Below are 14779 nucleotides of genomic sequence, written 5' to 3'. Positions count from 1 at the left end.
TTCCCCACCCCAATCTCAACAGGTGATGGCTATCGCGCAGCAGGACATTCCGGCAGGAGCTGAAATATGCGCAATCAGTCGAATCTCATGGGGTTGCGGCATTGATTAATTCTGGCTCCTTTGATGGGAGGCGAGATCCTACTGTACGGGGGCAATAAACTGTATCCGCAGGGGTTGGTTATGGCCTGGGATCGGATCAAACAACCAGCTGCAGGGGCAGAGGTTATCAAAGGGGCCTGTTCATACTCGAGGGATGAAAGGGCATGTGGGTTTGGCATGGGTAGTGGCTCCGGGGCAGGGTCGCGCTGAGGATGCTTTATGACTCTAGCATGTGTGCTTGGGGGCTGCCAGCGCGTGGGGGAAGATAGCGAGGTCAGGGAGACGTGTAGGTGATTGGCAATGTACGAGATGGCCACAGTATCTTAAAATGGCTGCCGCTTACGCCCTCGTAGGGGCCTAAGTCGGACAAGATGGCGCCGATAATGTTCACATCGTAATCTAGTTTTTAACAGTGTGCCCTTTGAACATTTTTTTAAGCCAGCTTGTCAATTGATGTCAATTTCCATGATATTCTGTATCTCATTATCATACAGTGCTTACATATATTCAAACTTAGTGTCCAAAGTCTTAGGGCAAATAGAGTTCATAAAAAGAGAGCATAAGGGCGGTATGCATTGTATTCCTAGGCCGCAACCACATATTACAAAAACTGGCACCAATATTATCATCAACAGTTTCCAGCCCCAGTCTTTCAAAATGTTCCAAAACCAGCTGCCAAGTGTCCAAGTCTCTTGTTCTTGATGGATTTCTGATGCCAGTCTGTGAAGGTGTTCAATTGCTTTGTAAACAGAAGGTGAGTTATCTGGGACGAAGGTGCAACAGCTGGCGCCGATGATGCGGCATGCTCCTCCACGGTCTGCTAGTACCACGTCTAAAACAAGACGGTTCTGTAAAGCCACCAGGCGGACCGCCTGTAGCTCAGCTGTGTTGTTGGTGAGGATGCCAGCTGTGATGTTCAATGCTGTTTCGACTGCTTGGGTCAGATGTCGGATGGCTCGACTGTTTGCCAGCGGACCCCACAGAGGGAGGAGTCCTTTTGCTGCATCGAGGAACTGTGATGCTGTGGAGTCTGCTTGCTCTGTGTCTTTAGAACGCCTTTCCCCGTGATGGCTTGCCGCTGCTATGCACGTTGGAGGAAGAACAAAGGCCATGTAGCAAGTACCCCCCCAGCCTTTTGGGAGCCAGGTGTAGGCTTTTGTACCGCAGACAAAGTACATGTTTGGTGAGGCAACAAATGATGGGGGATCAGCAGTGTTCAGAGTCCTTTTTATAGTGCAGGAGCTGTGGCCCACGATTTTCATTTCATGGCCCTCAATGCAGACAGGGCTGAGACATTTACCACAGATAGGGCCACAGTCAGAGTTGCAGCAGTTCATTTTCGTAGATATGAGAAGGTGGGTCTGGCTGGGTTATTGAACACCCGCATTTTAATTTGTTCTTTTTCAGGAATGTTCATTTGAAAGGTTGCATTTGTGGTCAGAGAGCAGAAGGGAGCAGACGAACGAAAACCCTCCAGCCAAATCATCGGACCCAAATCAAGCATCCATCAATCTCGCAAAATGGATCACCCACTCCGCTGACCAATTAGCACCCCTGAAAAACCATCACAACAACCAAGGTAGCAAAAAAGCCTCCTGGTTCAATGACGACCTCAAGAACACCTAAAAGAACTGCCGCACCCTCGAGAAAACCTTGCGAATAAAACCAACCACAGGCAACATGTCCGCCCTCAAGGATGCCACCCGCCAGCTGATCCGATCCTACAAGAAATCAGCATTCAAGGATCGAATTGACAACAACGCCCACAACAGTAAAGAACTCTTCAGCATCGTCAAACAGTTTACCAATCCCAGCGCCATCACCAACGACATCACTCCCTCTCAAGACCTCTACAACTCTCTAGCCTCATTCTTCCACAGCAAAATCGCTGACATACATAACAGCTTCGGCGACCAGACCACCCCCCTTACCACCGAACTAAAGCCCCCCACCACCACCCTTTGCGCCTGGAACCCGATCAGCACCAAAGACACCATCCGCCTGATGAACTCCATTCACTCCGGATCACCAACCGACCCATGCCCCCACTACATCTTCAACAAGGCCGACTCCATCATAGCACCCTATCTCCGAGATATCATCAACTGCTCCCTCAACATCGCTACCTTCCTGGAAAGCTGGAAACATGCCGAACTTAGTGCCCTCCTGAAGAAACCTACAGCAGACCCCACCGAACGTAAGAACTACCGCCCCATCTCGCTCCTCCCTTTCCCTGCCAAAGTCATAGAGAAGGCCGTCAACAATCAGCTTGCCGCCTTCCTCGAGCCCAACGGCTCCCTTGACCCCTCACAGTCCGGATTCCGAGCCAAACATAGCACCGAGACCGCCCTCATCGCAGCCACAGACGACATCCGAACACTATTAGACAACGGGGAAACAGCTGCCCTCATCCTCCTGGACCAATCCGCAGCGTTTGACACGGTCTGTCATAGCACCCTAGTACAACGCCTCAGCAACGCCGGGATACAAGGAAAAGCATCGGATTGGATTATTTCGTCCCTCGCCGGAAGAACCCAGAGAGTCCGCCTCCCCCCTTTCAGATCAGAGGCCTCCGAAGTCATATACGGCGTTCCACAAGGATCTTCGCTCAGCCCCACCCTCTTCAACGTCTACATGAGCCCCCTCGCACCCATCGCATGCCAGCACAACCTCAACATCATCTCCAACGCTGACGACACACAGCTGATCCTCTCCCTCACCAAAGGCCCAAACACCGCCAAAACCAACCTACACGAAGGGATGAAAGACGTAGCCGAATGGATGAAGAACAACCGCTTAAAACTGAATTCTGACAAGACGGAAGTCCTCATCCTAGGATCATCCCCCTCCACATGGGACGTCTCGTGGTGGCCACAGGCACTGGCTTCGCACCCAAACCAACGGACCATGCTCGCAACCTGGGATTCATCCTAGACTCCTCCCTCTCAATGACCAGACAAGTCAATGTCGTCTCATCATCATGCTTTAACATATTACGTATGCTCAGAAAGATCTTCCGCTGAATCCCCACCGAAACAAGAAAGACAGTCACCCAAGCACTTGTCACAAGCCGACTGGACTACGGAAACATCCTCTACGCCGGAACCACAGCCAAATTACAGAAAAAACTCCAACACATTCAGAAACCCTCCCCCCGACTCATCCTAGACATACCCCGCCACAATCACATATCCGATCACCTGAGAAACCTCCACTGCCTCCCTGTAAACAAGAGAATAACATTCCGTCTCCTCACCCACACACACAAAGCTTTCTACGACCTAGGACCCAAATACCTCAACACGCGCCTGACCTTTTACACCCCCACCCGCCAACTCCGATCGTCCAATCAAGCCCTCGCCGCGTTTCCACGCATTCGAAGAGCTACCATGGGAGGAAGATCTTTCTCCTACTTAGCGGCCAAGACCTGGAACTCTCTCCCCACCCACCTCCCCCTTACACAGAACTGCCTCTCCTTCAGAAAACAACTCAAAACCTGGCTATTTGATAAGTAGCGAACACCCCCCCCCCTCCCTCAAGCGCCTTGAGACCCTCTGGGTGAGTAGTGCGCTATACAAATCTTGACTTGACTTGACTTGACTTGCAAGGCAGGACCCATGAACAGAGAAAGGTGAAGAGATGAAGGGAATAGAATGTTCAGTTGCGTGTGGTAGCAGACCACAAATCCAACAGCTTGTGGCATTGGCAGCAAGTTTGTGCTGATGCAGTAGCTGTACAAAGGAGTTGTTCCAGCACTCCTTGCGTTGTTCTCGAAGATTGGGTGACAGTGACACCAGATAATGTTCTTTCTTGGTAGAGGGCTGCATTGTGGGTGACATTGTCCTGTGAGCGGGGGCACTCTCTTCCATGATCCAGACTGTGACCATTAGCAAGAGGCAGATGAGGGATGCAATGAAAAGTACAATTGTCTTTGAACTATGCAGGTTGGCAGTCTTGGAGTCTTTGTGATGGGTCTTCGGTTGTCCGGGATCTTCCATCATCTTCAAGAGGCTAGGTGACTGGCAGGACCACATACTTTGTCTAGCGTTTCTCCTGGTACCCTTTGTAGTGTGAGACTGAGACTTTTGACTCAGTTAGTGGTCTGCTTTGTCGAGGCACTCTCCTTTCATCGCAAGTTGTACCCTTTTCTGAATGGCACAGTGGGATCAGGAAATTCTGACAGTTCAAGTGTCTCTGTTTCTGGGTAACAACTCAGGGCTGGTCGATCCTTGGTCAGGAGCTCTTCTTGGGTGTCCACGTCTTCTTTCGTTGTCAGTGTTGGGGATATTTCTTGCAATGATGTGTATGCAGCCAATTCTTCTTTCCTTCTACTCGAAGTGCAGTTCGGGTGGTGATCAAGACTTGCCAGGGCCCCGTCCACCTGGGTTCCAGACTCTTAGATCTCTGGAAGTTCTGAATCAAAACGAACTCGCCAGGATGGATGTCATGTCCGGGGCCCCTGGATGCGTCTGGTATGGCTTGCTGCACCTGTTGGTAGAAAACAGTTAGTTCAGTTGTCAGTTTGTGCAAATAATCAGACATTAGTATGTTTGGGACATCATGGATGGAAGTTGGCTTTGGCGCGGCCCAAATGTTCATAGACCGGCCAAAGACAACCTCATACGGAGTCAAGTGGTGTCTGTTTGGGGTGGAGCACATTGATAGCAATGCCAGTGGGAGGGCATCAGGCCACTTCAGTCCAGTGGTGGCGACTACCTTTGCTAGTTTTAGTTTCAGTGTGGCATTGTGTCTCTCTACCAGGCCTACAGATTGGGGGTGAAAAACTGCGTGAAACTTTTGCTTTACCCCCAACCCTTTCAATATGTGTTGGATAACTTCGGCTACGAAGTGGGGGCCATTGTCGCTCCATAAAACTCTACAAAGGCCATAGTGGGGGAAAACTCTTTCAACAACACCTTTGCAGTGGTAGTGGAGGTGTTTTCACGAGTGGGGTATGCTTCCACCTATTTCCTGAAGGCGCACACAATAACTAGGACGTATTTCAGACCATGGCACCTTTCTAACTGAATGTAATCCATTTGGAGGATCTCAAAGGGATGGTCAGGAACTCCAAACCCTCCTCGAGGTACTACTGTCCCTTTCCCCGGGTTGTGTTGTAGGCATACCATGCATTGTTGTACTAGGCGTTTTGCTGAATCTGCTATCTTGTCATTATGCCATACCCTAGTAATCAGTTCGGTCATGGGAGCGGATCCTATGTGTGCGGGTAAGTGTGCCATGGTCAGTATGGGGATCAGATAAGCGTTAGGTAGCAGCCATTTGTCTCTGTCTTTCGTCCTCCAGCAGCCTTCGTCGTCTTTTAGTCCTAACCGAGCCCATTCAGTCAGTTCGTGTTGTGTACTCGGTAGTTGGATATCTCTTATAGTGGTCCTAGCGTCTGTCCATTTCTCTTCCTGTGATCTGGTCTCATACATTCGTGTTGTTGTTCTGTTTTCAGCTGTGGCTCGGGCAGTAAAGTCAGCTAATGCATTTCCCTGTCCAATAATGTCAGTTACTTTCTTATGTGCCTGGCATTTGATTACTGCTAGCTGCTTGGGGAGGAGGACTGCTTCAGTCAGGGTGGAGACTAGATTTCCATGTAGGATGGGTGTGTCGTGTGAGGTCAAGAACCCTCTTTCTCTCCAGAGGAGCCCAGAATGGTGGACTACCCCGAAGGCATACTGGCTGTCCGTGTATATGTTTACTGTCATCCCTGCTGCTAAAATACATGCTCGCGTGAGAGCAATCAGTTCTGCCGCTTGTGCGGATCGTTGGGCAATTCGGTCTGTTTCAATAATGTTTCAGACTGTGGTGACGGCATACGCAGCTGAGGTGGTGCCATCCGGTAGTTTGATGCATGAGCCATCTACCCATAGTTCCCCGTCAGGCTCTGGGAAAGCGGTGTCTCGGAGGTCTACTCTGCTCTTTGTCTGTTCGTCAGTGAGGGTCACACAGTCATGCAGGGGAGTCATATTAGGGTCGTTTTCAGGCAGTGGCAACAATGTAGATGGGTTCAGAGTGGTGCATCGTTTCAGAGTAATGTGTGGTGCTAATAGGGTCAGCTTGTATCCAGCCAGTCGTGCACTAATCAGGTGTTGGGTCTTAGTGTGATTCAAGAGGGTGTCAACAGCATGGGGTACTAACACTGTAAGGGGGTTGGAGAGTACTATCCCCTCACTCTGGCGTATTTATTCTGCTGCAGCTGCTACAGCACGTCGGCATGTGGGTAATGCTCTGGCTACAGGGTCAAGGGTGGCTGGGAAATAAGCACAGGGGCGTTGTTTGGGACCAATCGATTGTGTCAGAACGGACGATGCACATCCCTCTCTTTCGTGTGTGTAGAGGGAGAATGGCTTGGAGTAGTCTGTGGTTCCTAAAACGGGTGCCGAACAAAGGGCGTCTCGCAATTCTTTTAACGCGGTCTGGCGTTAGGAAGTCATCAGGAGTGGGAAGGGACCGTCTTTGGCTAGAAGGGAAAGTAGGGGTTTGACAATGAGGCTAAAGTTCGGCAACCACTGTCGACAGAATGAGGTGAGGCCCACCAGTGAGAGGACTTGCTTCTGGTTCTTAGGGACGGGAGTGTCTAAATTGGTCTGAATTCGGTCAGGTGTGAGTTTCCTCCCTTCCTTCGATAAGAGGTGTCCTAGATAAGTCACTTGGGGTTTACAAAACTGCAACTTCTTTCGGGAAACTTTGTGACCATTCTCTGCAAGAAAGTGTAGGAGCTGGATGGTGGCTGTGACTGCTAGTGAGGTGGTGTCTGTGCTAGAAGGATATCGTCTACATACTGTATCAACACCACCCCATCTGGTAACTGAACTTCATCTAGCTGTCTCTTGAGCGCCTGACTATAGATACTCGGGCTTTCGGTGTACCCCTGGTGTGCTCGACAAAATCTATACCAGCAGGATCTTAGGGTGAATCCGAAAAGGTAGCGGCTGTCTGGATGGATAGGTATGGAAAAGAAGGCATTTTTTAGGTCAATGGCAGTGAAAGTGGTGGCAGTGGACGGGATCAGGGTCAGGATGGTGGTGATATCAGAGACTAAGGGGTACTGTGGCACAACTATCTTGTTGATCTCTCGTAGGTCGATTATGAAGCGGTATGCTTTCTCATCTCCCTCTCCTTGTCTTTTGATGATTGGTAGAATTGAGCTGTTACAGACATTGCTTACTACTTCCTCTACCACTCCTGCGTCTACTAGTGACTGTAGTATTTCTATCAATGCTTTCTCGCCTTCTGGTGATATCTTGTACTCGGGTACTTTCGGTAAGGTCGCGTCCTGTCGTATAGTCACATGCACTGGGTCTATCATCATTCGACCTACGTCCGAGTCAGCTTTCGCCCATAAGTGTGATGGCAAAATATCAAGTAGGGACACGTCTGCTTCAGTAATGGGGTACATGTGTCAGGATGTGCGAGGTCTGAGTTGGTTGGGGTTGTCATATAGGATGACTCGGACTCCGTCGGGCGAGCACCTGATAGTTGCCCAAAAATATTTCAGCAAGTCAAGACCCATAATGGCGTCTGGGGTATAGGAGGAGAGTAGGAATGTTGTGTCAATGATATTGTCTTCAAGATCGAAAGGGATCGGTTTGGACAAGGGGTTGGTGGAGGGCATACGATCAAATCCTATTGATGTCACGTGTGAGCAAGACAAGGGTGCCCTTGGAATCAGTCGTTTGGATAATGCACTATGTGTTGCTCCAGTGTCTACCAGAAATGGAGTCTTCATGCCCAGGACCTTTGCGGTAACATAAGGGCCTTGCTGGTCAACATAGAGCTCGACTGGATCTTGCCCTTGGCAGTCCTATGCATAGTCGTATGCATTGTCGAAGTCAGATTGCTGGTACTGATTCTGTCAGGGACGGTCAAATGTATTTGCTCTACCTGGCCTCTCGTCACTAGCGTCATTTGTGTACCCTCGTCTGCGTCCTCTATTTCTTAGTCCATTCGCTAATTCTCTTGTCTCTTTGTTTCTACTCATTTCTATGAGGACCAGGCATTGATACTTCCAATGTCCGTACTCTTTACAAAATGCACTCTGATTCTCTCCTAAGTCTCTACGTCCAGCGTAGGGTGCGGGTGCATTGCTTCTAGGCGGTGGGTTCCTAGGAGTATTCTGTTGATAACCTCCCTTGTATTGCTCTTTTCCTATATTTACTCCTTGTAGCTGCACTATCATAACTTTTTCTTTTAAATCTTTCTTTTTCCTTTCAGAAGCTGTATCGCTTTCATTTTTCTTGTGTTTGTAATACTGGGCCATCTGGAGGATGGTCGCTGGCTTTGAGGCAGCCCAACTGCTTTCACTAGTCTGTAGTTTCTGCGATACTTCCGGCAACAGACCTTTAACATAATTCTGTACAAACAAGTGATGTCCGGTTGCAGTGGTTATGTCTTGTCCACTATAATCGGAGAACACCTTTTCAAACCGGGAGAAGTATTCGGAGACGTCTTCTTGGGGTTTCTGGCGGCAAGCTGTTACAATAGACCAGTCTACCTTTTTCTGGGGGATTAGGGACTTCACTTTTTGCACGATCTTATCTGGGAGGTCTAGTATGGCTTTCAGGGGTTTCTGTCCAGTGTTTCGTTGCTTATCTAGCATATCGAGTTGTTCCCAGGTATGTCCAAGCAGGTCAGTGTGGTTGACTTTCCGGATTTGCTTCCACACATCAGCTGGCAGACATACCCCAAAGAATAAATCAATGTCGGCAAGGGTCATGATTGTCGATCCTAAAGTGATACCTAACTCCGTATAGAACGCGGTGGGATTCTTTCGCAAGTCCGGCAAGGATTTGCAGAACGTCAGGATGTCCTGTCCATCCCAGGGTTGATACACCCAGTTGTATACTACTCTTCCTTTGGTGTCCTGGTGGTTAATGTCATCATGAGTTCCCTGTCCTCTAGGGGGGACCCAGTAGGGGGCAGCTTCCTTTATGGGCATCATGTTGTCTAATTTTTCTATCGGGGGTTTGACTACTACAGGGGTGGCGCTTTGACTGTTCGCCTCTGTTCTATGAGGTGGCTGAAGACTTCTAAGGTGTAGGAGAAGAGTTTTGCTACGTCACATTCACTCCCGTGTCCACCTTTCTATATAGAGTCATGAGTCGATCAGGTCCTACATTCTTGTATTTGTCTTCATAAGCTGTGGGGGTGTGGTAACAAAAACGCACGACGAAGTATCACTTGTGATTGCCAACGTAGGAGTTACATGTATCTGTGATGCACTCTTCCGTTTCTTTCCTGTCTACCAGGGTCTTAACTATTTTCTCTATGCCGGCTCACTCATTCTTGCTCAAACGAGGGATTCTGGACGGTTCTTTCTCTTTTGCTACGATCCGTTCTGAGGTATCTTTTGACAAGGTGTTCAGCACGAGAGGCTCGGTCGGCGAGGAGGCCGTGGGTACCGAGGCCCTGGTGCTACCTTCAGCTATGTTCTGGGGTTCTAGGTGTTGTACTAGAGGATGAGCAGGGGCATAAGGAGGGGGCATATAGATGATCAGTGGACCTAGGAGTTGATCATCGTCTATCTTTTGCTTCGATGGTAGCTCAGGGTAAAGCGTGGAGGGTGTTCTGACAGGGCATTGGCCTGAGATTTCTGATTCTCGTTCTTTTCTAGCTTTTTCTCTTTCCCTAATTTCTTCTTCTAACTTTTTACCAGCTACGTAAGCTGATTTTCGTAGTTCCTTATCTATTCTCGCTTCGTCTTTCTTTTTCCGTGGCATTGCTTCTTTTTGCCACATGCTGAGACTATCGAGCATGGTTGGCGTAGTTTTCTTTTTGCGAAGGGCTATTTCTAGTGCTTCGATTTTAGCAAGGTCAAAAGATCCCATCAGTGGCCACTGAATTTCTCGATCTTTCTTGATATTTGTATGCCATAGTTTACTATAAGCTACGGCGACTAGTCAATACTTTATATACATGTCCTTATTAGGGGTGCCCTCCGGTGGAGCCGGATGATCTACCTCTAATAAAGGATCCGGGTTAAGCCAATTACCAATCAGTGGGGAGAAGATAGGAATGACGTATAATCGGACAAGTGAAGATCTCAAATAATGGTGGACAAAGGTCTGCACTACCTATCCTTCACTGTCTGCAAAGAGAGAGGGAATATTTCTATTCTTTGTTGTTTGCAAACAGAGAATATCTCAAAAAGAACCAATATTTTGAGTAGCAAACAAGGCTAAACGAACCAATCAATGAGTAATACCAGTATTTTCCGAACCAAACAATCAATCAATCAATCAAACAATTCAATAGTCGTGTACCACTACCTTACCCGGACTGTATGGACTGTTTCTTGTCTTCCACTTCCAGCGCCCGATCGTCCTCTATTCTCCGTTATTGCCGCGGCACTCCTGTGGGATCCCAGTCAGGACCGTGGATCACTCGAGAGAGGTCCACTCGAAACCGGTGAAACTAATTTGATCGGCAGCCAGACGAGGGTCCTCTCAAGGCAGGTATACTCCAATAGTTTTTAGATGTTAACCCCGTCGTTAGGCCCTCTCTACCGGACCCACGTGTCGCTGATGGGCCCCGCGTTGGGACGCCAATTGTTGAAGAAGCATATTTTCCCCAGGTATCCTCAAGCACTGCTTGGCGTTAGTCGCCTCTAATTCACTCAGTAATTATCAAATAAAGAGGCGGGCGCTGGAAACTGGAAAGCAAGGAACGGATTTATTTTCTCCAGAGGAAAGCACATCAGATTAGACAAGCAGTATGTTGTCTCGAGGTGCTCTAACTGCATCTCTGTGGCCTCGCCTTATATACACAATCTTGACTCTTTATTGCAGTGTAATACATTCCTGACATCACTTTGATGTATGTTAAACATTTTTGGAATCCCCGCTTTAGGCTTGTTTCCACACATAGTCAAACAGTAAATGTCTCTCACCCCAATCTCAACAGGTGATGGCTATCTCGTAGCTGGACATTCCGGCAGGAGCTGAAATATGCGCAATCAGTCGGATCTCATGGGGTCGTGGCATTGATTAATTCCGGCTCCTTTGATGGGAGGTGAGATCCTACTGTACGGGGGCAATAAACTGTATCCACAGGGGTTGGTTATGGCCTGGGATCGGATCGAAAAACCAGGTGCAGGGGAAGAAGTTATCAAAGGGGCCTATTCGTGCGCAAGGGATGAAAGGGCATGTGGGTTTGGCACGGGAAGTGGCTCTGGGGCAGGGTCGCGCTGAGGATGCTTTTTGACTCTAGCATGTGTGTTTGGAGGGGGGTTGCCAGCGCGTGGGGGATGATAGCGAGGTCAGGGAGACGTGTAGGTGATTGGCAATGCACGAGATGGCCACGGTATCTTAAAATGGCTGCCGCTTACGCGCTCGTAGAGGCCTAAGTCGGACAGATGGCGCCGATAATGTTCACATCGTAATCTAGTTTTTAACACAATCATGCGCCAACACACACATTGCGCCATAGTTTGAGGGTGTGTGCGTTCTCTGAAGCATTAGTTTTGTGCTGGAAGGGGACCCTTTGCGTAAAAAAGACTTTTTTTAAAGGCTTATCACAGTTTGTATGTGTGTGGTACAATGCAGCACACATGTAGGAGAAAAAATGTCCTCGTTTTGCTTGCCTTGAGGAGTTGTATGATTTTGGTGCAAATTCCTGTCAACCACTGTTTGTGGACAGAGACCCATGGTTGGTTGCATTGAAACGCCCACGCACCACCCTTGGAACGCCCATGGAACACCCGTACACCATGCCCCCTTGACTCAAAATAACACAAAGCACATTGCACAATTTGGTGTAATTTTCGGATTCTATCCAAAGCAAATCAGGATTTGCGCCGGATCGAAAATTCAACCGTAAGACCTGGCGCCGTGACACAAAGACTGTGCAAAGCATCAGTAAACCCGGGCCTGAGTGTCAGTAAGTGTGAGTGAGAAGGAGTGAGATTAAGACTAACGTAAGCGAGTGAGAATGAATAAGACTGAATGTAAGTGGATGTGAGTGCGAGTGAGAAAGAATGAATGAGAGTGAGTGAGAGAATGAGTGTGTGAGTGAACGTCAGTGTGAGCCAGAATGGGATGTGATGCTTGTGAGCTTGTCTGGAGGCAATGACTGTTCTCTAGAGGTATCAGGGAAAGATTCTGGCACCAGCGCACGTTCAGCAATTCTTTCCATGAGAGACACCTGTGACAAATTACTCACACTGGCATGCTGGAGTTAGTTCGTCTTGGCATACCCTTCCCACTTACGGTGACTTTAGTAACACAAAAAGATGATACACAGAGGGAGCCCCTTCCTGCACGAAAACAATCACTAAAGGCATTTTCCTCTTTCAATGCTGCTGTAGGATGCGGCACGCATTGAAAGAGGAACAATCGAGTAGAAATGAAAACATTACTCCTCGTTGCGCCTCCCCTGTGGAGGGGTAGCATTCACACGCATTTCCTGATTTACGATTCCTCGTAAATCTGGAAATGTGTCTGGTTCCATGGGTGTTGCCTGGGAACACCCACAGCAAAACCCATGGAACTCCACTTTCATGCAAAGTGCTGCGTGTAAAGGGACTGTATCTACAAGGACAGCAAAAGCCACACTGGGTGGCTTTTTATGTCCTTGTAAATATGGAGCTGTGAAATACGCCACCAGTACGTCACAAAAAGTGATGAATTGGTGGCGTAGCGGGCTTGTAAATCTGCCCCTTATTTTCTTTGCTCACCATGCCACCCAGTTTGGCCACCCCGTATCCAAATCAGTCTTGACCCTGCTTATGGATTTAGGGCCAGATCTCTGTACTGGGGTGAATGCTTGACATTGTGCGGCATTCTGCCTAACAATTGTTCTTTTTGCATTTGTCACCCTAAGTATGCCCAAACGTGGGTCCTGTGCCACCTCTAGTGAGAGGCAAGTAGACTCAATGTGTCCAGTGTTACTGCGTTCCTGTTCGGTGCTAAAGTGCAATCTATGGGCGCAATTCACAGAACTGATCTGAGACAAAATCCTAACTTTTCGACTTTTGGTGTTCACAAAAGGCATTTAGGAGTAGTAAGGTTAGGATTCCTAACTTTAGGAGTCCTAAATGCCTTTTGTGAACACTGAAAGACGTTAAGTTAGGCTTTTGTCCCAGTGTAGCTGTAGTAAAGGTAAGAATCCTAATACTCCTAGGATTTTGTCTCAGATTACTTTTGGGAATCGGCCCAAATGTTATTAACTGAAAGATGTCCTGTTGTTTCAGGTCTTTAACGCACACTCACCAGAAGCGCAGCCCTGGAAACAGCCCGCAGGAGGAGGAAAACCAAGGGAAGGAACTACAGCAGGAGGGAGACCAAGAGAATGAACTGCACCTGGAGAACGGCCAGAGGAATGAAGTACACCAGGAGCAAGACCAAGCAAAATATCTACACCAGGATTAAGACCAAGGACATAACTTGCACTTGGAGTAAGACTAAAGGAAGGAGCTGAGGCAGGAGTAAGACCAAGGAAATAAACTGTCTCAGGAGTATGGTCAGTAGAATGAGAACCAAGAGTAGACCGATGGAATGAACTGCACCAGGAGTATGACTCATGGACCTGCTGCCCTAGCTGCAGGAGCGAAGGAAGCGCCTGAACCAGGCGTAGGGCCCGAGGAAGGACCCCTCAGTCTGCCCCATGGCAGATTCACACCCAAACAAGTCTCTGTTCTGGACTGGAGTAGTTTCTGCTGATGTAACCGCACCTGGAGTTCTTCTCACTGGAGTAGTGTATGAGGAAGTGACTGAACTGGGAGTATCATTGCATCAAAAAACTTCTCCCGAAGTGACTGCTTCCAAAGTATTTTTCGATTTAGTACCTGCAGCTGAATGATTTTTTGCTGGATTGAGTGACCAGAAATCATTAATCACCGAAGTAACTGCACGTGGAAATGTTATCCAGAACTAGGGCTACACAAAAGTATTTACAGAGAAGGAATGTCTCCGGAAACACTTCTCATCGGAGTAATTCAACCACGGTGTGGGTGAGGGAATAAACCCTCGTCAAGTGTCAATGCCAACATAATGAATAAAATCTAGACATTAAACCAGTTGCATTCATCATGTACTGAGCTGCATCATTTACTGAACTGCATCATTTACTGAGCTGCATTTTTTACTGTTCTGTATCTTTTACTGAGCTGCATCATTTACTGAACTGCATCATGTACTGAGCTGCATCTTTTACTGAGCTGCATCTATTACTGAGCTGCATCTATTACTGAGCTGCATCTTTTACTGAGCTGCATCATTTACTGAGCTGCATCTTTTACTGAGCTGCACCATTTACTGAGCTGCATCTTCTACTGAGCTGTATCCATTACTGAGCTGCATCATGTACTGAGCTGCATCTATTACCGAGCTGCATCATTTACTGAGCTGCATCAAGGACTGAGCTGCATCTTTTACGGAGCTGCGTATTTTACTGAGCTGCATCTATTACTGAGCTGCATCATTTACTGAGCTGCATCATTTTATGAGCTGCATCATTTACTGAGCTGCATCTATTGCTAAGCTGCATCTTTTACTGAGATGCATCATTTTATGAGCTGCATCATTTACTGAGCTGCATCATGTACTAAGCTGCATCATTTACTGAGCTGCATCTATTACTGAGCTGCATCTTTTACTGAGATGCATCATTTTCTGAGCTGCATCATTTACTGAGCTGCACCATGTACTGAGCTGCATCTTTTACTGAGCTGCATCTA

General features: G+C 48.1%; 1 protein-coding gene across 1 annotated transcript in view; it reads left to right on the top strand.

Annotated features, from left to right (window-relative positions):
- The window catches only part of CLEC14A (C-type lectin domain containing 14A), a 52133-nt gene extending 38003 nt beyond the window's left edge, over nt 1–14130 (top strand). The window contains exon 2 of the mRNA XM_086936915.1: nt 13295–14130. Within this exon, the coding sequence (XP_086793041.1) occupies nt 13295–13302 (8 nt within the window). The 3' untranslated portion in view covers nt 13303–14130. The remainder of the gene's footprint in view (nt 1–13294) is intronic.
- Nucleotides 14131–14779: the final 649 nt, after the last annotated feature.

The sequence above is a fragment of the Lissotriton vulgaris genome, chromosome 9 (genome assembly GCF_964263255.1).
Source record: "Lissotriton vulgaris chromosome 9, aLisVul1.2, whole genome shotgun sequence".
NCBI classification, from domain to species: Eukaryota; Metazoa; Chordata; class Amphibia; order Caudata; family Salamandridae; genus Lissotriton; species Lissotriton vulgaris.
This window is presented reverse-complemented; position numbering and strand designations above follow the sequence as displayed.